Source organism: Gossypium hirsutum, chromosome D08 (genome assembly GCF_007990345.1).
Source record: "Gossypium hirsutum isolate 1008001.06 chromosome D08, Gossypium_hirsutum_v2.1, whole genome shotgun sequence".
Classification (NCBI taxonomy): domain Eukaryota; kingdom Viridiplantae; phylum Streptophyta; class Magnoliopsida; order Malvales; family Malvaceae; genus Gossypium; species Gossypium hirsutum.
The window spans coordinates 4230510-4252738 of NC_053444.1; the positions used below are offsets into that span (position 1 = coordinate 4230510).

General features: G+C 30.0%; 2 protein-coding genes across 3 annotated transcripts; both read left to right on the forward strand.

Annotated features, from left to right (window-relative positions):
- Window positions 1–1141: 1141 nt before the first annotated feature.
- Window positions 1142–5241, forward strand: LOC107916699 (uncharacterized). Its single transcript, XM_016846050.2, has 3 exons — window positions 1142–1821; window positions 4319–4473; window positions 5047–5241. Exons 1-3 carry the CDS (start codon window positions 1739–1741, stop codon window positions 5154–5156), a joined length of 348 nt encoding a protein of 115 aa, XP_016701539.1. The 5' UTR covers window positions 1142–1738; the 3' UTR covers window positions 5157–5241.
- Window positions 5242–7345: 2104 nt separating this feature from the next.
- LOC107916714 (proline dehydrogenase 2, mitochondrial) lies at window positions 7346–16541 on the forward strand. Of its 2 annotated transcripts, XM_016846076.2 has the most exons (5): window positions 7346–7893; window positions 9818–10463; window positions 10546–10786; window positions 11205–11242; window positions 16240–16541. In XM_016846076.2, the coding sequence occupies exons 1-5, from the start codon at window positions 7396–7398 to the stop codon at window positions 16242–16244; spliced, it is 1428 nt and encodes a 475-aa protein (XP_016701565.1). In that variant the 5' UTR covers window positions 7346–7395; the 3' UTR covers window positions 16245–16541. The 2 variants fall into 2 exon arrangements, with proteins under 2 accessions (XP_016701565.1, XP_016701556.1); XM_016846067.2 differs by lacking the exon at window positions 16240–16541 and having other exon boundaries at window positions 7347–7893; window positions 11205–11457.
- Window positions 16542–22229: the final 5688 nt, after the last annotated feature.

A 22229-nucleotide genomic window follows, 5' to 3' on the forward strand; every position in this document is an offset into this window, starting at 1 on the left:
AGATTGTAAATGTGGATGAACCTTATGAAATGCTTCAACGACACCATTCTTACTTATTATCTCACAAAAACACCCAATTATTAAATAAACTAACAAAATATTTTCTGTAAACTCCTTTAAAATTTCGAAAGCCGAATGTTGAAAGAGGATGGTGATTCATTTATATAGGACTGAAATTTAACAATTTCAATATATATATTTTAAAATGTTTAGATAAGATAGATTTTTATTTGAATTTACCAGTAATTTATAATATCAACATTAAATCTACAATTCTTGATTTTCTTTTTTTAAAATAATTAAAATTTTATTCTTATAGTATTTAAATAATTAGGGATTATTATGGTTTAAGGGTTGGGGTTTAGGGGTTAGGGATTAGGGGATAGGGGTTTAGAGTTTATGTTTTATGATTTACGGTTTAGGAGATAAGGGTTAGGGGTTTAGGGTTTAGATTAATTAGTATTTTTTAATTTATATATTAAATAATTTCTTATATAATTGTAAAAGAGATAATATTAATTTTAATATATTAAAATTATGATTATAGTTTAAATTATTTAAGAGATAATAGATAAACTTTATATATATTAAATGGTTTAAGATTTAACGTTTACTTGATATTTGTTAAATGATACGTAAAGAATATTTGAAAGTAAAAACATAGAAAAATATATGTTAAAAATGGAAAAAAAATTAAAATAATATTATTTAAAATAATTTTAAAGTGTTTTGGGTATATGACTGATTAGGTTTTTTAATTTATATATTAAACAATTTATTATATAATTGTAAAAGAGATAATATGAATTTTAATTTATTAAAATTATCATTAATATAGTTTTTTAAAGTTTTTTTTTTCTCTTTGCTTTAAAATTTTTTGTTTTAGTTTTTGTTTTCTTACATAAAAAATTATATAAAAATTTTAAAATTTATCTAATTCTTTTAAATATTACTTAAATTTTTAAAATCTATTTATTTAAAATTGATATGAATTATATAATAATTAAATATAAAATTGCAAAAAATTAATCATTAACGGCATTTATGAGAAAAATGCCGCAAAAGGTAAGCAATAGCGGCGTTTAAGAAAAAAAAAAAAAGTCACAAGTATGTATTAAATTTTTTCAAAAGATACCACAGAAATTTAATTTTTTTAGTGGCGTCCGCAAAACCCATAATCAATTGTAAAGAAAATGGGGGAAAGATGAGGGGGGAAGATATTGAAACAAAACAATTAAAATGAAATCAACCAAAGAAATCCCTAGAAGCCTAAAGAAAAGGGGGGAAGATGAGGCCGAGGCCGACACCGATGGAATTCGTGAGGGACGCAGACGACCAAGGTTCAGCCATGGAAGTCGACGGTGTTGACACACCGGAGATCTTCGGCGAAGGCGTCATCGCTTCCGACAACAAGCTCGCCTATGCCGATTTCTTCAACAACTTCGAAGACGATTTTGATGACTCCGATATTGACTAAAAAAGAAGAAGAATCGTTTGTACGTCTCTTCTCTTCTCTGTCTGTCTTTCTTTCTCTTCTTTGGCTTAGCCATGTCTCTGCTTTCTCTATAATTTCCTTAGCAAAGAAGAGAAAGCAAAGAAATCAAAGTAAACAAATGAGAACCCACCAAAAAATTCAAATCTCTTGTTAGTTTTTTTTTTTGGTGCGTGTGTGTGTGTGCGCGCGCGTTCAAAAAAAGCGAATTATTTTTGGGTTTTAAGCTGTTGAACGGTGAAGAAGATGACGGTTGCAAATAGTTATGATTTGTGGAAAAAAGATGCCTTCTTTTCTGCAGCAGAAGAGGTTCAAGAATCTGCTGATATGTATGTTATTTTTTTTTAATTTTAAATTTTATGCCTTTTTTTTTAAATTTACTGGGGTTTGGTTCGTGACATGGGTTTTATTTGTGCTTCTTAGATGTTTGTTTAATTTCATATAATTGACTGTTCAATTATTTAGTTTTTTTTTTGGGGGGGCGGGTTTAAAGGTTCCTTTTTTGTTGTTGGGTTTCTGCTAAATGTGCTATATTTCCTAGTTTTCTTGCTGATATGTATGCTCATGCTTATGTATATATATATCTGTTCAACTAGGGGAAAACATATAATTAAAGGTTCCATTTTTTGGTGGAAGGTTATATGCTTGTGATTTGAAAACTTCAACGAAAATTTTGTAATGCTTAATGTTATGAATCAACCACTTTATAAGGTTTTTGTATATATAAACAAGTTTAAGCTTCAAACATATATTTTTTTAGAATAATTATTTCATGAAGTCTTTGAAGTAATTTAATGGCTTCTGCTGCCCTTGTCCACCATGGATATTTGTTGACAGGTGACCTGTAATGGAACCATGAACTTTCTATAAAGCATTTTCATAATTGCTCGACTTTTCTGTGTCACTTGCAATGCAAACTAAAGGTCTACATTATAGCCATGCTGGAATTTGTTTATTTGTAATTTGTTATTTTTCTGTGTTTTTTTATTTGTAATTTGTTATGTTTTCTGGGTTTTGCTTATAATGTCTGCATTAATATTCATTTCACATTTTTGTTTTTCCCCCTTTGTAAAGATATTTGCTTTTGTTTCTTATTCAAAGTTCTAAACTAATTTTTTCCCTGTAATTTCATTTTTAGAATCAAAGTTTCTTTTTTTTTTTAATTATTTTATTAACAACATTGACTTTTAATATTTATTTTGATAGTTTTTTTTGGGGGAGGTGTGGGTTGGGGGGCGGGTAAGCATATTTGCTTTTGAACATAAGATTGATTCTACCTGTGTTATGTATTTGCCAAATTCCAGTTTTGGATTCAAAGTTTGTATGTGTTTCTTACCATTTTCTAAGAAATAAAAAAACATGTTATCAATATTGTCTTTGTTAAGTCTTTTTCACATAATTTTCTTTGAAGTTTGAACATTGTTTTGCTCCTTTTCATTATGGAAAAACAAATCCTTTTTCCAATTTAATCTTTGTTTTTAATTATTTTATGTAATTAAATTACTCAAAGTTTCTTTCCCTTTTTTGATCCAAACTTTTCTTTTGTACAAAATTACTCTCTTTCTTAACTTCTTATATTATATATATGTTTTATAAGATTAGCTTTAGCTCTCAGTTTTCAGTTTCACATTGAGTTATTTGAGCATTTTTCATATTTCTTTCTAATGTGGGACAGATTTCATTTTCTTAAAAAGAAAAAAATTATATTGTTTTCATATTAGAGTTGATGATTATGATTTAACCTCCTCTACAATCTTTCAGTCAAGGGAAAGTAATGAAAGCTTATAGCCATGCTGGAATTAGCACCATCATCAATTCATGGTTGTAGATATTAAATGGTCTAGGGAACACTGTGTGTTAGAATTTGTACTAACTGAATTCCTTGCAATGATCTCTTGTACTTTTAGCTAATACAAGTTGTGCCCATTTGGCAGAGAGATGCTTGATTTTGTTGTTTCTATGTTTATGCAGAGGTTCGGTGTCAAGCAAAAGGTTCCAAGATTTGACATGCTTATTCTGTTTCTTTCACCTACGGAATGAAATAATGAAATTATAAATTAATACATAATAGACTTATATTTTGATTTATGAAAAAATTATACATAATTAGTGAAGCTCAGTTCCTTTGTTTGAATTCTTATGCTTTAGGTAGATAAGGGTTTCTCTGTACTGCCTGAAAACATTTTGTACTTCAAAAAATAATATGCCACATGAAAATAAAATAAAAAAAGAATCAAATATAAAAAAATTCGAACATAGAAGAAGTTTAATCAATTTGCTTGCAAAAACTCTTCAAGGTCTATCTCTTTTCATCTTCTAGGTATGTGTTTTCTTGGTTTTATATATAAATTCTTTTCTTTTGACAAAGAACTTGAGGTTTAATTAAATTTGACTAAGGACTTGGGGTTGAACTAATTTGATTCTTGTTTTTTATTTTATTTTATTTTATTGGCAAGAAAGATAAAATATTTTATTTATCAAATAATCTAAAAGATTTTGAATTCTTATGCTTTAGGTAGATAAGAGTTGTTTTTTAGTTGTTTTCTTAAATTATTTATGGTTATATTAGTTGCAATAATGAAAAAATAATTTCATTTGTGTACTAGTAGGTTAAATGGTAAATTCTTTTATATAGCTGCTTTGGCTCGTAAGCTACCTGGTTACGTGGTAACTTGCACAGATTCTAGTTTTTCTTTTTCTGGGAATAGGTAGATCGTTTTACATTAGTCAATTATGTATGCCCCTGGGTAGTTTTACCTTAATGATTTGTTTTATTTGTAGTCCATTACTTGAAATCAGTTTTTGAGCTAGTTTTCTTATTTTCAGGTCAGCAACACGGATCTTGAAGAAAAAAAAAAAGCTGAAGATCAATGTTCATAGGCCTGTGTGGACAAGGGTTGTCTTTGATGAGGAAGGCAACACACTGGCTCCACTTGCTATGTTGGCTGACAAGACGAGCGGCGATATACTGCTTGACCAAGGTATACGTAATCCCTTCTGTTGGCAAATGTTGCTGCGATTTTTTATTTTTCTTGAAATACCTGAGTCTAGCACCCATGTTTGAATCGTGTTTGGACATGATGGGTATAGAGTTATGACCCTTCAGATTCATGGAAAAACTTGGAAAAATTGAATATACCTGTATTGGAAAAATTGAATATATCAATGATCAATTTAATTATTATAGTGTTCTTCTTTTTCCTGTGCCTTAGTTCTCTTTTATGCTATATAAGACATTTCTATATAACGTTAAACAACAGTAGTGCAGTTAGCATGTTTCTGTTTTGCTTTTTGCAAATTAATACTATTGTTCCTTGTTAAAAAATTAAATAGTTTAGACGATCATTAGAAAGAATGCCTATTTGTAACACATGGAAGAGCTATGATTGAGATTGTTTGTTAGTATAGTTCAACCTGCAACTAAAGCTGCACATAATTGTTTGTTATATATTTTTTTTTGAGCCTTAATGGCTATATATATTTTTCATTTTAAACATCTCTATTGTTTACCAAGTTGGTTGGCTTATTTGATCATTTGGTTTTGCATCCTTTAGATATTGAAGGTGTGGTGGATTCAATCTCTTCAAGCTGGAAAAGCCAAGGCTTAGCACTTTTTCAAAGTAGAGTGTTATTTAATGTTGTATTCCATGGTCGTTTATCTTAGTCAGAACTTGAATTAGGTGTTATTGAAACAGGGTTTTGTAGCTACCTTGTGTACTAGCTTCTTTAATCATGATTGTTAATTATTACGTGTTTTGGAGCTTCTTTTATATTTGGCCGAGTTAATATAGATCAGATGAGCTGTGAGGTAGATTGCTGATTTATTTAAACATAATATTTTAATTCTAAATTTAAATTCATTAATTTTTATATTTATCTTTAAAGTTAAAATTTTAATAGAAAATTTAATTTAATTAATTTTTTTATCCTTAAAATTATATAGTTTAAAGTTTAAATTTCAAAAATAAAATAAAATAAAATATTTATTATAGAAATAAATATTATTTAATAAATTTTTTTAAAAGCTATGCTTTTAGTGGCGTTTTCGAAAAAGCGCCGCTAAAGGTTCTGTTCTTTAGCAGCGTTTGTGGGAAAAGCGTCGCTAAAAGTTCTGGTCTTTAGTGGCGTTTGTGGAAAAAGTGCCGCTAAAGGTCCTGGTTTTTAGCGGTATTTTTTCCGGCGCTTATCAAAGCGCCACTAAAAACCTGTTTTGGTGTAGTAATTGTTGTCAGTGCAAGAGGACATGGGTTCGAGTGCGATTAAGCGCATTATTTTCCTATTTAAAAGTGGATATGATAAGAACCTATAATAAGAATAATGTTAAAAAAATTAACATTTATCATTTTAGGGTCCGTTTGTTTGCATGTAAAATATTTTCATTATTTTACTGTGTTTGTTTGGTGGAAAATGAATTACCAAAGGAAATCATTCTAAAAAAAAAAAAGAAGGTAAAATCAAAGTTCTTTTAAGGAAAATGTCTTACCAAATTTTTTTCCGGAAGATGCTTTCCAAACTGATAAGGCTCTGTTCACACTATCTTCACTGTCGAAGAAAACAGATCCTTATATTCAAATTCTATACTTTTTACGATTTAGTCCCTGAAATCTAAATTTTTACTAGTCTACAATATAATTCCTCAAAAATAGATTTTTTTTATTTTACAGTTCAGTCCTAAACCTTGTTTTGTATAGTTTTGTAGAATAGACCCTTTTCTAAAATTTCCAGATTTGATAATTTAGTCCTTATAACTAAAATTGTCAAAATTTTAAAAAATTAGTCCTTGATATTTGAACAGTTAAACTTTCATATTCTATTTTTCAAATTTGTAAATTCAAAAATAATGTAAATTAGTCCTAAAACTCAAGTTTTGAAATCTTTACAATTTAACCCCTAGAGTTTCAAACTTTACTATTTTATGCTCAAATTTTCATATTTCATAATCATATAATTTAGTTACTACATCAATGTTTCAGATTTCATTACTCAAACCCTTACTTCAATTTGGTCCTTCAATTTTTTATCAAATTAAATCATTTTTCAACTTATTCATCCAAATAATATTCAAAATAAATATTTACCACTCTCAACTTAATTAAACATAATTTATATTCTCTAATTTATGAAATTAACAATTAAGCTTAATTAAGTAAATTAAGATTAATTAAAACTAAAACATGATTAATTAAAATATAAATGAGCTTTATGAAATAAGCTCAAACAATGAAAAAATAATAAAAGCTTAAATATATGTTTGTTTCATCGAAAACAACATTTATGAAATATTTTCAAGAAATTTGCCAAACAACAGAAAATATTTTACACAGATTCATCCAAACACCAAAAAATATTATCTTTTTCTAGAAAAATAAGTTATTTTTTAAAAATCAGTTTCAGTGAAACAAACAGAACCTTATTCAAAATCCAAACCCTACTTAGCTCAACTTAAGTACATCAAGTAAATTAACAATAATTATAGAAATCGAAAAGTAGGGTTAAATTGAGTATCAACTATATCAAACTAAATCCAAAATTTCCAAAATTTTCGCTTCTTAATAAGAATCATTAAGTCAAATTTATTTCCAAAATTCCATGAAACTCTCATCATCCAACATGTGTATCATTCTCAAACAACACATAGTTTCAACGAAAGTCAACGGTCCAAAAAAAAATCTTTACAAGTTTTGGAAACCTTAACTAAGACAAAGATTTTTGCTTTGTTTTCCAGTCATCAACATGTCTAAAAGCCGTCAATCTCGTTTTTTAATCCAATTTTGTCGGTGTTTATAGTAAATTTATGATTTTACGTACATTTTCGCCTATATTTAGTGTTCCCCCATTTTTTTTCAAACATTTCATCATATAATTATTTATCTTTTTCTTAGTAGAATTAGCCATCCCTTTCCATGGACAGAAGGCTGCTGCCGGCGACCACCCTCCGCCTCTTCAACAGGCGTTTTAACTCCACCGTCTCCACGGCTACCGTTTTACAGACCCTAAAACCCGAACCAGCAGCTTTGACGATCGTCAACCTCGATGATCACCGGAAGCTTTTCGCTTCGGTTTCGACGTCGAAGCTGCTACGTTCATCGATCAACCTTGGGTTGGCCTCTAACGAGACGTTCGTTGATTTCGGAATGTGGGTTATGAATTCTAGGCTTATGGAAACCAGTTTGGTACGTGATGTTATATTGAAGACCGTGAAACACACGATGTTCGAACATTTTTGCGCCGGCGAGACGACGGAGGAGGCGGGGGAATGCGTGAGGAAAATCCACGACGCTGGCCTAAGAGGGATGCTTGTATACGCCGTCGAACACACCGGTGATAACACCGGTTGTGATCGGAATTTGGAAGGGTTTCTTCGTTGTGTTGAATTCTCCAAGTCCCTCCCACCTTCTTCTGTAAGTGTTCTTTTTTTCATTTTTATTTGCTTCAATACTGAACCATTAATTTTTTATTTAATCACCTAAATAAAAATATTGTGATGTAAATCAAGTTTTTTTTAATATTTACTTTTTAAGTACTTCATTGTAAAAATAATAATAGATTAAACGTGGGTAGTTGTTTTTCTAATAACTTAGGATTATTTTTTGGGCACCAATAAAATTTTACCACATCATCACATAAAATTATTATTATACACTTATCTATAGAGAAATTATTTTATGGACCTTTCCCACCACATTATTCATGGTCTATTTTCAATTATTTCATAACATATCAATCATTTTTTCCATGTCATTGACACAGAATTTTGTTAATTTTTTTACCTTGAATTCTAACCCTAACCTCTAACTTTGAACCCTAAATTTAGAATTTCGAACCCCAAGCGCAAAACCTGTAACACCGAACCTTTGAACCTCGAACCCAAAATCCAAACTCGAGCAATGAACCTTAAATCTCAAACCCAAACCTCGAACCTTGAGGTTGTGGTTTAAGGTTCAGGGTGAAATAATTACCAAAATTATGTGTCAATGACATGGAAAAAATTAAACAAAAATTACTAATTTTTTTTTAAAATTTGTTGCACAAAAATAAAAAAAATATTAACTTATGGAAAAAAACAAAATGATTAAAATTTGTAAAAATAAATAAATAAATTTATTTATAATTTAAAAAAATAATTATTTTAAGTAATTTAATTAAAGTTAAATTAAGTAGGAGAAGATATTAGATATAGATGAGTGTATAATTATACTTTGTTATCTTTAAATTTTAATGACGTAGCACTATTTTATTGGTGCCTAAAAACTATATTTTTTAGGATGATGATAAAGTAATTTATTCTTTTTTTTTTAGTATTTTTAGTGATTGTTTACTTTTTCTGTAATTAAAAAATAAATATTGTAATTTTATATTTGTTAAAATTATTATATTTGTCAATTTAGCCACTAGTTTTCAATAACCTTTCCTTGGTCCCCTTCTTTATAAATGGCCAAAAAGGTAATTATATTTAATTCCTTTTCTAATTAAATTAATTATACAAGGCACCTTTTAGAATTGTATTAATATTTAGCCATGTTTATCATATGGTTTTAATATTTTATACATTAATTTTTTTATAAATTGAATAGTTGAGTTGGTATCATTTTAGCTGGTTGGCAATAAACTAATTAATTGTATAAATCATCCATAATAATTACATTGTTTTGGGTAAACTATAAAAATATTCACTTTTATTTGTTTCAGATTACATTTTAGTCATTTATATTTGAAATGTTACGTTTTAGACACGTTATCATTTTGTTACGAAGTGGTCACTATATTGTTAAGCTTCGTTACCTCCCTAACCGCAGACCTATGTGGCAGTCTAAATGGGTTTTAAATGTTAATTTGGATGTCCTACGTGGCAGTCCAAATTAAATTTATTTAATTAAAAACCTATTTTCATCCTAGCAATTGGATACTAAAGTTGGCATTTAAAACACATTTGTACTGCCACGTAAGATTGTTGTTAGGGAAGTAACAAAACGATAAGTGACTAAAATGTAATCTGAGACAAACAAAAATGACTATTTTTGTAGTTTATCCTAATTGTTTTTAAAAACTTTCATTATAATTTCAACAATTAATAAGTAATTTGAATCTTCAACCCTAAGTTCAAATCTCATCATCAGCAATTATGATGTGTGAGTTTTCTTCCCTTATGTGAATTTTGTCTAGCTCTTTTTGTATTAGTCTAAATTTTTTCGATTAATCATCTATTGTGCATTGTACGGGTCGGATTCTAGGATATAGATATATTTATCTTGTACTATTAATACAATGTTGTCAATGCATTTTTTACGTTATTTTTTTAACTATCCTATTAATCCGTGACAACAGGTAAGTTTCCTCATTGCAAAGATTACAGCAATATGTCCCATCGGCCTTCTTAGAAGAGTTAGCGACTTGCTGAGATGGCAATACAAAGACCCTTCTTTCAACCTTCCATGGAAGCTCCACACTCTCCCAATTTTCTCCACTTCAAGTCCTCTTTACCACACTCTTCAGAAGCCTCCACCACTAACTCCAGAAGAAGAGCTTGACCTCGAACTGGCTCACCGAAGACTCCAAAAACTCTGCCAAAAATGCGTACAAGAAAGCGTACCTCTATTAATCGATGCCGAGTACACGTCCTTGCAACCCGCCATCGATTACTTCACTTACTCTTCGGCCATCAAGCACAACCAAGACGGTAACCCTATCGTTTACGGCACGGTCCAAGCTTACTTGAAAGATGCGAAAGAGAGGTTGTTTATGGCATCCAAAGCTGCTGAAAAACTAGGAGTTCCGATGGGGTTCAAGCTAGTAAGAGGCGCTTACATGTCGAGCGAAACTGAATCGGCTTCTTCGTTAGGCTATGATTCCCCTATTCATAATAGCATCGACGAGACTCATGCATGTTACAACGATTATGCTGGTTTCCTGCTAAAAAGGATTGCTAATGGCAATGATGCAGTCGTCTTTGCAACTCATAATATCGATTCAGGTACTAAATTAAGTTGTCCTTTTCAATTTTAGTGGCGTGGGGGGTTCTTGAAAAATAAACAAATGGTGTGTGTATCAAACAGGGAAGCTGGCGGCATGTAGAGCAAGAAATTTGGGGATTCAGAAAGGGAATCGGAGGCTTGAATTTGCACAGTTATATGGAATGTCGGAAGCACTTTCGTTTGGGTTGAGAAATGCAGGCTTTCAAGTAAGCAAGTATTTGCCATATGGACCTGTGGATATGGTAATGCCTTATCTTTTAAGGAGGGCTGAAGAGAATAGAGGATTGCTATCTACTTCAAATATTGATAGAGTACTCATGTGGTAAGAGATAATTAGGATTTCTTTCAATCAGATTTTAAAATATTGGTTGGTGGGCTAACCAGTCTAACCTCTTGTTCCGATATTACAACCAATTTTTGTACAACTAGTTCGACCGATCAGTCTGATCGGATTCCAAAATCCATGCAGATGGGATGCAAATGGTTTGAACCTTGGTTTATAGTGTCAATTTGCAACAGTTTTGCTAAAAGAAAGTCTAACATACTTCTTACTTTATAACATTAAATCTAAAATCAACTTCCAGCAACGTTAAACACTGTCAAATTTTTTTGAAGCATTTTTCAACTTCAATGATAAATTAATCTTACTTGTAACTACTTCAGCAGCTAATTAGGGTTTTTAATAGAAGAGTAAAGTGTGATGTGATGTTTATTGAGACACCATGGATTTGTTTGTGCAGGAAAGAGCTGAAGAGAAGAATAAAGAGCCTGGAATTTGGTAAGTAGAGATGAGGGGGAAGAGTGTAGAAGATTGATTAAAATTTGGAGAAATAAAACAAAGAAAATGATAAAGAATATAATGGAGAAGAGAAATAAATTTTGTATGGAAGAAATAAAATTCTTTCTAATAAACTTTTTATTTCAATCACACAAAAAAACTTCATCACATACAACTCTTTATATAGGAGTTGTAAATGACTATTCATCTATATCACTAAATGCTAGGAGTTGTGACTATTCATGCATGTGTGAAACTTTTCATATTCAAGTCTCTTCACTCTTCATAATGTGTGTAACTTTTCATCTTCAAGTCTCTTCACTCTTCATATTCAAGTCTCTTCACTCTTCTAACTTTTCATAATTTATTTGTGCATGATTAATTTAATTATGTGCCAACAATGCCTCCCTTAAATTAAACTTGCTTTGAACTCCCAACCTTTCAACATTTTTCTTGAAGACTTGTCCACTTAACGGCTTTGTGAAGATATCAGCCATCTGATCTTCCGTCTTGCAATATTCAACTTGAACATCACCATTATTCACTAGTTCCCTCAAGAAGTGATATCGAATGCGAATGTGTTTTGTCCTTCTATGATGAATTGGATCTTTTGTGACCGAAATAGTAGAACTATTGTCACAAAACAAAATTGTTGACTTGCTCTGCTTCTGCTTAAGACTCTCCAAAATTCCACGTAACCAAATCAATTGACATCATGCATAAGATGCAGCGATATATTCAACTTCTGTAGTCGAAAGCGCCACAACTAATTGTTTCTTTGAGCTCCATGAAACTGCACCACTACCAAGGTGAAAAACATAACTAGAAGTACTTCTGCTGTCATCAATGCTTCTTGCTAAATCACTATCCGTATAACCAATGAGATCAACTAATGTATTAGCTTTATAGAAAATTCCATAATCAATGGTTCCCTTCACATATCTCAATATTCTCTTGGCAGCCTCCCAGTGATTGGAGTAAGGTTTCTCCATGAATCTACTCACCAAGCTAACAGCATACACGATGTCAGGCATTGTCGAAGTCAGATACATCAACTTTCCAACCAAACTTCTGAATATGGTGGAATTGACTAGCTTTCCTTCACCCTCTTTAGATAACTTCAGACCTGTAATGCATGGAGTAGAGACTGGATTCATATTTTCCATCTTGAACCTTTTTATAACTTCATTTACGTAGCTCTCTTGTGAAATAAAAATTCCTTTCTCGGATTGATGAACTTCAATGCCAAGAAAATGATGAAGCTCTCCCAAATCTTTCATATTAAATTCTGCCATCATTGAGTGTTAAAATTCTTTCAACATCTTCACATCATTTCCTGTGAAAATAAGATCATCAACGTAGAGACTTACAACCATGAATCTTCCTTGAGAATTGTCTTTGATGTAGAGAGTATGCTCATATGGACATTTCTGGAATCCACACTTCTAAAAATAAGAATCAATGCGGCTGTACCAAGCTCGGGGTGATTGCTTCAACCAGTACAAAGCTTTCTTCAACTTGTAAACTTTTTCTTCTTCTCTTTTTTTGACAAACCATGGTGGTTGATCAATATAGACTTCTTCTTTGAGAACACCATTCAAAAACACGGATTTTATGTCCATTTGGAACATTTTCCAATTGTTTTGGGCAGCAAGAGAAATAAGTCTCAAGTCTTGAAACTGGAGCAAATACCTCTGTAAAATCTTCTCATTCCTTTTGCTTGTATCCTTTTGTAACCAGTCTTGCCTTGTACTTGTTGATAGAGCCATTCTGATTCATCTTTGTCTTGTACACCCATTTGACTCCAATTGAATTCTTGTGCGGCGGCAAATCTGTAAGCTCCCATGTATCATTGTTTTCAATTGAGCAAATATCTTCTTTCATGGCTTTCCTCCATATTTCTTCTTGATATGCATCATCAAAAGAAATTGGATCTTCTTCTGCAAAGAAGGCAAAGAATACAACATCATTTTGCACAACTTCATCAGTTACATCATATAACTCTTGGATGCTTCTCGTTTTCTGGATCGGGCTGGATGAAAAAGAATTTGATGAAGAACTTGGGGAAGCAGGAGGATTTCCTGCTTGAGCATCATCTTCAACATTCTCAATTACTGCCTCTTCTTCTTCTTCTTCAAGTTCAAAAGGAAAAATTGGCAAATTTTTCTTTTCAACTTCTATATATTCAAACATGGAATTTTCATCAAACCGAACATCTCGGCTTATCACAATCTTCTTTGTCATCGGATTGTACAACTTGTATGCTTTACTTCTTTCACTATAGCCAATGAAAATGCATTTCTCTAACTTGTCATCTAACTTGCTTCTCATTGCATCTAGAATATGAGAGTAAGCAACACTCTCAAATACTATAAGATGTCGAACACTAGGCTTTGTACCATACCACGCCTCATGTGGTGTGCAATTCTCTAAGCTTCTTGTCGGCGATCTGTTGATAAGATAAACTGCACAGAAAATAGCTTCAGCCCAAAATCTTTTTGATAACCTCTTCTTCTTAATAAGACATCTAGCCATTTCCATAATTGTTCTATTCTTTCTTTCACACACACCATTTTGCTGAGGTGTATGGCGGAATGTCATTTCATGCCGGATGCCACTATCTCGGCAATATTTCTCAAATTCTTTTAAAAAATATTCACCTCCACGATCTGTCCGTAAGGTGTTAATTTTCAGCCCAGTAAAGTTCTCCACTTCTACCTTGAAATCTTTGAATCTCTGAAAAGCCTCTGATTTTTCTTTTACACAATACACCCATAACTTTCTTGAGTAATCATCAATGAAAGAGATAAAGTAACGATTACCTCCCAAAGATGAAACTGTCATTGGACCACAGAGATCCGAGTGAATAAGTTGCAATGGTCTTCTTGCTTTCCACGAGGGTTGAGAAGGAAAAGTAATTTTGTGTTGCTTTCCAAGTTGACATGCTTCACAAATATCATCAAGCCGATTGATTTTTGGTAAACCTCTGACCATCATCTTCCTTGAAAGCATCTCCAAATTTCCATAGTTCAAATGTCCATATCTATCATGCCATAACTTTGAAACTCATTTATGAGCACCAATAAAACAAGACATATTTTGATTTTGAAGGGAGAGAGAGAAAAGATTATTTGATGCCACTCCAACTCTAGCAACAACCTGATTTTTCCTTGATAAATAGCAAGCCATGTCACGAAAATGAATATCATACCCCTTCTTCAAAAGATGCCCAACGCTAAGTAGATTATTTTTAAGACCAGGAACAAAATAAACTTCAGACATTTTCTCTACCCTTCATTGCTTTGTTTTGAACTCCAACACACCAACACCGCTAAACTCTAGCAACAACCTGATTTTTCCTTGATAAATAGCAAGCCATGTCACGAAAATGAATATCATACCCCTTCTTCAAAAGATGCCCAACGCTAAGTAGATTATTTTTAAGACCAAGAACAAAATAAACTTCAGATATTTTCTCTACCCTTCATTGCTTTGTTTTAAACTCCAACTCACCAACACCGCTAACTTTGTAAGTCTTGCCATCTCCTACTTTTACTTCTCCACAATTAGATTCAAAGAACTTCAAAAATAAATTTTTGTTACCTGTCATATGCTTGCTAGCACCACTGTCTATGTACCAGACATCATCAATCTCTCCACCATGAGACACGAGCAACAAAGTTTCTTACTTTTGCTCTTGATTATTTTGTACTACATTAGCTTCATTTTTCTCTTCTTTCTTGTACCAGCATTCACTTTCCAAATGACCAGGTTTGCCACAATGATAACATTCAAAATAGCCACGACCTCTTCCTCTTTAATTGCCACGTCTACGTCCTCTTTGTGATCCTCTAAAATTCTGACTTTGGTTGGCTTCTTTCCATCCATTCTCCTTGCATCTTCACCTCTTTCACGAGCATTTGAGCCTCTTCCACGACCACAATCTCTCCCTCTTTGATTTTTAAAATCTCACTTCTTCTCATTTAGAGACAACTTTGACTGGAGTGCTTGATTTAGATCTACTTCCTTCTTCTTGTTGTTTAATCTTTCTTCATGGGCTTGCAACGAACCTGTGAGTTCATCAATAGTCATGGTACTCAAGTCCTTTGATTCTTCAATGGCTACCACAATGTAGTCAAATCTGGAATCCAAAGAACAGAGGATTTTCTCAACACCACGAATATCATCCATAATTTCACCATTTCTTTTTAATTGGTTGACTATAGACAAAACCCGTGAACAGTAATCAGAAACTGATTCTGACTCTATTTTTTGCAATCTTTCAAACTCCCCTCGAAGAGTTTGCAACCGAACTCTTTTCACCTTTTCATCTCATTTGAAAGAATTTTGTAAAATCTCCCATGCTTGTTTTGCCGTGGTGGCACAAGCTATTTTTTCCCATGCCGCTTCATATGATTGAACTCCTTGATATATCCAAAATAAGGCTTGTTGATTTTTCTTCCTTGATTTTCTTAAACTCTCTTTTTGAACTTGTGATAATCCTTCCTCCTCTTCAGCCTCAACTTCATTATAACATTTTTCAACAATCTCCCAAACTTCTAGAGATCCAAGAAAAGCCTTCATTTGGATACTCCATTTGCCATAATTTTCTTTGGTTAATTGGGGAACGGAAGAGAGAGGAATAGAATTGTTTATTTCGATCGAACAAGGCTCTGATACCAATTTGTAGAAGATTGATTAAAATTTAGAGAAATAAAACAAAGAAAATGATAAAGAATATAATAGAGAAGAGAAATAAATTTTGTATGGAAGAAATAAAATTCTTTCTAATAAACTTTTTTATTTCAATCACACAAAAAATCTTCATCACATACAACTCTTTATATAGGAGTTGTAAGTGACTATTCATCTATATCACTAAATGCTAGGAGTTGTGGCTATTCATGCTTGTGTGTAACTTTTCATATTCAAGTCTCTTCACTCTTCATATTCAAGTCTCTTCACTCTTCTAACTTTTCATGATTTATTTGTGCAAGATTAATTTAATTATGTGCCACCAAAGAGTTGCATGAAGGTAGAATGGGCACACAGTAAAATGAAAAGCTTTTAGCGAGGTGACAGGACAGTAGCTTTAGTTGCGGGGATGGCAATTTCAGCCTTTAATTTTATTTTATTTTGTTTTATTTATAATAGTACATATTTAAAGCTTTTGCCGATGGAGTCGTTTAAGTCTTAATTACATTGGTATGAACATTATTATCAATGTAAGAAGATATAAGTTTGAATACTCTGAAGTGCATTATCCTCCTATATATAATAGTACATGGAAGTATTTTGCATATTAAATTTTCAATTTAAATACCCATTTAGCTCCTAAATTTATCATTTTTTCTCTATTTGGTATTTATGATTTTTTTTGTCCTAAATTGATATTTAAATTTTTATTCCGCCTACTATATTAGTACCTTTTTGTAACGGTGTTAGTTTTTAATGACATGACAATTAATTATTAAGGTTTTTTAAATTTTATCTACTATATTATATTTATTTATTGGGTCGAATTGCCACATCATCAAAAACTTACGTTGTTACAGAAAAGTAACAAAATGATGGACGGAAAATTAATTTTAGTATTAGGTTGGGACAAAAAAAAAACATAAGTACTAACTTGAGATAAAGTGACAAATTCAAAGGCTAAATGAATATTTAAACCTATTTTTTAAATATATTTTATATTTAAAAATTAAATCTTTTTAATATAAATATAACTAATTATTTTATTAATAATAATTTAATAAATGTAACCTATTATTGTAACTAATCTAATCCATTGAAAATAAATAATACAAAATATTATTATATTCATTTTATTATTTTATTTTATAAATACATATTTTAATATAATTATAATTATAATTATAATTATATATTAATAGAAATATTGAGATGGTAAAAAGTTTTAATGGTAGAGGTACAAAATGGATGCATCTCCACTGACTAAGTTATAGAGATGTGTGAGTTTTTGCATCGCCAACCCTAATAAGATATACTTATATTAACTCTATAATGACACCATTTCCTGTCTTTTTAGAGTTCTCGGCATGTCATTGTTGACCTGTTTTGTTGTAGTATGAGGTTAATTACTAATACTATAGTGAGATTAAATAGTGTAACGGTGAGATTAAAATTTATGTTAGGATATGTGTTTAGATGCAAACAACGTGAGACAAATCATAATGAGAAAGCAAAATGACTATTAAATATATTAAATTATATTTATAAAAATATAATTTTACTATATTTAATTAATAAAATTAAAATTATTGCATATTGTTTGAAAATCATGAAATACAATGAATACTATAAATAATAATATTAAAATTATTAAAATATTGTTTGAAAATCATCTAATTTTGTACAAGCAAAAGGATAATTTAAGTGTTAAAAAATAAAATAAAAATTTAATTATTAAAATAAGAAAACAAGTATAATTTAAAGATAAATAATGTATAATATTTTTTTTGGTATAATATAAATTTAACTTTTAACGTTTATATCTTTTATCAATTTGATCTTTATTCTTTTTTTTGAGCTAAAGTTGGCTCTCGATTTTTTAAAAAGAGTTGAATTGTTTTTTTTAACAAAAATACTACTGAAACACTCCTCAAGTATGGTAACTCCCGTGATAATTCACGTGTACTTCATTTTTTTTAATTTATAAAAAAATTAATTTTTTTTATAATTTTTTAATTTTCCGTTGACATGACATATAAAATAAATGGCATAATGTCAAATTTAGCTCTCAACCTTTTTAAAAGAATGAAATTTGACCATCAATCAACCTTTCAAAAAACAATTAAATTGTAATGAAAATACTGTAAGAAAAAAAATAACCAAACCGAGAAATTTAGACGATTTATGGAATGCAAGTTCAAAAAGCACAGTTGCCCAAAATCGAATCCAATTTTTTATTTAATATATAATTAATTTAATTTTTATGATATAAAAAATATTTTATATTTAAAATACTGAAAATAAATTTAAAATTTTTGAATTTTTTTTTTGTTTTTCAGAAATATCTATAAAAAAACTTTGAAAATTTGTCGAATAATATTCTAAAGTCATAAAACAAAGCTCATTTTATCAAAATAAGTCTAAAAAATAAAACAAAAATAATATGGAAAAACCAATAACTGAACCAAGCCAACCGAATTATGATGGATAGTTAAAAAAATCTAAAAAACCCTAATTGAATTGAACCGTTATCACTGCTACTTACTAAAATGTTAAAATGTTAAACATAACAGCCTGCATGGTAATCCACATGTACTCTTGTTAATTTTTTTTTGAATTTTTATGAACTTTTTTAAAATTTATTTTAAAAATAATTTTAGAATTTTAAATTATTTGTTGTCGTGTCATATAAGATAAACAATATGATTTCCACATGATACGTGGACTGTCACACAGATTGCCATATTAACATTGTCAAAGAAAATGTTTTAATCAGCATTTCCATTCAAAATGACAATCAAAACTTTTTTTTGGATATTTTCTATTCTTCGAATAGGACAAATAATGAATGTTTGAGTTAATTTTTTTGGGAGTAATGACGATGATTTACTGCGCTAAGATTTTGATTGAATTTGTGTTATGTTTGCAAGGGTTTGGATGGAGATTCAACATTGCTTGTTTGTTCATGTAAATTGTGGTAAGTTTTTGAATTGGCTTGGGATCTACAATCTTGCCTTGGGTGTTTTTAATATAGTTGTTCTTTTTGACACAATGTCTAGAATTACTCATAGTCCTTTCCCAATTTACAAATAGGAGGATAATGTGCTTCAGCGCACTCGAATCACATCTACCTGCATTGGCAACAATGCCCCAATCGAGCTAAGACTCAATCGACACTTAATTTCTTTGTTTTTAGGTGATGGTTGATTTCATATTTTTGTTTCAATTGTTGCATCTTTTTTCTGGTTCTAATGAAATTTTATTATCTTTCATGAGAAAAAAAGAAAAAGAAATAGTACTATGTCAATATAAAGTACACATAGACTGTCACACGGGTTATCATGTCAATATCCTTAAAAATTTAGTAGTTCAGCCATCATTTTTGTTAAAAAAACGACTTGACTATTTTTGAAATATTATGATCAAATTTAACTCAAAAATAATAATAATAATCAAATTGACAAAAAATACAAATGTTAATGACTAAATTTATCATTATACTCTTTTTTTCTCAAAAAAATCAAATAATTTATTGAATAAAAACAAGAAGAAGAAGATAGTTTGATAAGCTAGACAACTAAAATATATAGACTATATTAAACATGTTCATTGGTCAGGTTATTTGTCCAAGTCCATCAAATCACCCGATTTTACATGGTAGAGGATGTCAACCATTCATCAATGTTAATAAATTATTCTTTCAACTGAGATCACTCAGTTCGTTCATTTTAATCCTAGTCTCATCCTTCTAAAAATAATAAGAAATTGATTGCCTAAAGTTTTCTTAAACACCATCGATCCTAAAATTTTCATGAATTCTATTAATTTCGTAGAACCACTAGTAGTGCACACTATTCATTTGTCAACTTTTTAACAATTTCTACTAAATAACTAACTCAACCGTAACTACTTAATTAGAATAAATTTGAAAAAAACCCACACATTTATATAAAGCGTGACTCAAACCTAGATCTTAAAGTTTTGATAACCTCAACCTTATTATCGGGCAGAAGACTCATTGGAAATTTTGTTATTTTTATTTTTAGAAATTTAGTTCTTTTATTTTTTTTTCAAATTTTAAAATATTTAGAACTATTAAATTATTCTATTGAATTCAAGTGTATTATAACAAAATTTTAATACTTTTGTAATTGGGTTGGTGTGGAGATTAACTCATTTAGAGGTTTTATAATAACTAAAATTAATAGAACTCACTTTATGATGTGAAAATAACAATTTTTAATAGTAATATTCTTAAAATAATATTTATTATTTTATAAAATAAAATACTCTTAAAATAATATTTATTGTCTTATAAAATAATAAAATTTTGGTATTTTTACAATTGAGCTGGGAATAGACCTGATCATGGATCAGGCTAGGTCGAGCCGATGTAAAAATTTAGGCCCGTTTTCTAGGCTCAAGTCTAACCTAGAAAATAGGCCTAAAATTCTGCCCAAGCCAATTTAAAAATTGTAACACCCCCTAACCTCAAACTGTCATCAAAATAGGGTTATGAAGCATTTCCAGACATATCTAATAACTTATAACTATTCACAAATAAATAACAGACATAGCATGCTTTAATCATTTTCATTTCGTATTTGTATAAATTATGTCATTTTAGTTCCATTTCATACTTATAACTAATTTAAACATCATTCTACAACCGCAATCACAAAACTCTTATACTTAACCTATACATCACCTAGGTACATGCCACATTATCAAATCAAAGGTACATCACTAAAATTTCTCTGAGGTCAGGATTGCTCTGGATGCTGGACCGGACACTGGCTTTCTACTAACCTGCACACGGAAACAACCGTACGCTGAGTATAGGTATACTCAATGGTATTACCATAATTCAAATTAATAACATTAATCGATAAATTATATACATATAATTTATGTCTACAATTATTCATTAATTATCTCATACTTTAAATCAACTTGATAATTAATAACAATAAACAATATTTCAAATCTTGTATTTAATTGTATTCATACCTTATTTCAGTATCTCAATTCCATTAAATTTTTCACATCTCATTCCAATAGTTCATTTCAATTCATATACAATTCATTCAACTTATCACTATATTCAATATCAATTCTATTGCAATTTGTACTCACTAATACCATATAACAAAAATTTATTCTTAATCACATCATGAACTTTGGGTTTATATCTTCAAATCTCATATCTCGATTTCCAATTCACTTATCAATTTACAATTTCACTTTCTCATTTCTTTTCATAGCTCAATCAACCACACTTATTTAAAATTTTCTCATTTTAATTATTTACCCCTATTAACAAGACTCGGACCTTGACGGATACATAGATCCAACCAAACACACCAGAATATCCAACCTAACATACCCGGAATAATATAAATCCTCCTTAACACACCAGTATATCATATCCTCCCTAACACACCAATAAGGCATTAGATGCCTCTACGGATAAACCGAAACATATAATAACAGAATCATCTTCTCGGCCAAACTACAAATCTCCTTATCACATCACAAATCCTATGGCATGCCATATGTATCCAATCTAGTCCGATAAGTTAATAGGGTATTATTTTACTTTTCCAATTTCGAATTCATTTCCACAACAATTTCAAATATTCAATCAATTCAAAACATCTATTATTTCAATTCACAAACAATTCAATATCATTTAATTCAATATCAATATTCACATTATTTTTATTTATTAAACATATTATTCAAGATTCAACAATTGCTATTAATAAATTCAATACCAATACGTATTTATCATTCAATTCAATCGTGATACTTACCTCAATTTGCTTATCATGTATATTAATTTAAATTTTTAACAATTAATAATTAAATTCGAATTATGGTAATACTAACCAAAATTTTTCTCGAATCACTCCTTCTCCACCTTCTCATTTCCTTTCTCGGACAATGACTCTTGCACGACATTAGCTACGTAATTAAACAATTAAAAATCAATAATACACAATTTCATCAAAATATTTCCATTTATACCTAAACTTTACCTAAATTCTAATTTAATCCCTTATCAATACTAATTTTATTGTCACAATCTAACTCCATATTCTCTCTTAATTCTTACTATAAACTCATTTTAACTCTTCATTTTCACCATAAATCCCTAATCTTGAAATTCTCTCAATTTAGTCCCTGTTAATTCAAAGCGTATAATTTATTTTGCAAATCAACCTTTTACTAACTTCTAACTTGAAATTCAATCAATTTAACCCCTAATTCATCAATTAATTCAACATGA

Bases quoted from the DNA above. Each gene is read 5' to 3' on its own strand.
- LOC107916699 (XM_016846050.2), top strand. From the start codon at position 1,739: ATGACGGTTGCAAATAGTTATGATTTGTGGAAAAAAGATGCCTTCTTT. The intron at 1,822-4,318 runs GTATGTTATTTT...TCTTATTTTCAG, and splicing joins GTTCAAGAATCTGCTGATAT to GTCAGCAACACGGATCTTGA. The intron at 4,474-5,046 runs GTATACGTAATC...TGCATCCTTTAG, and splicing joins CGATATACTGCTTGACCAAG to ATATTGAAGGTGTGGTGGAT.
- LOC107916714 (XM_016846067.2), top strand. From the start codon at position 7,396: ATGGACAGAAGGCTGCTGCCGGCGACCACCCTCCGCCTCTTCAACAGG. The intron at 7,894-9,817 runs GTAAGTGTTCTT...CCGTGACAACAG, and splicing joins AGTCCCTCCCACCTTCTTCT to GTAAGTTTCCTCATTGCAAA. The intron at 10,787-11,204 runs GTAAGAGATAAT...TTGTTTGTGCAG, and splicing joins ATTGATAGAGTACTCATGTG to GAAAGAGCTGAAGAGAAGAA.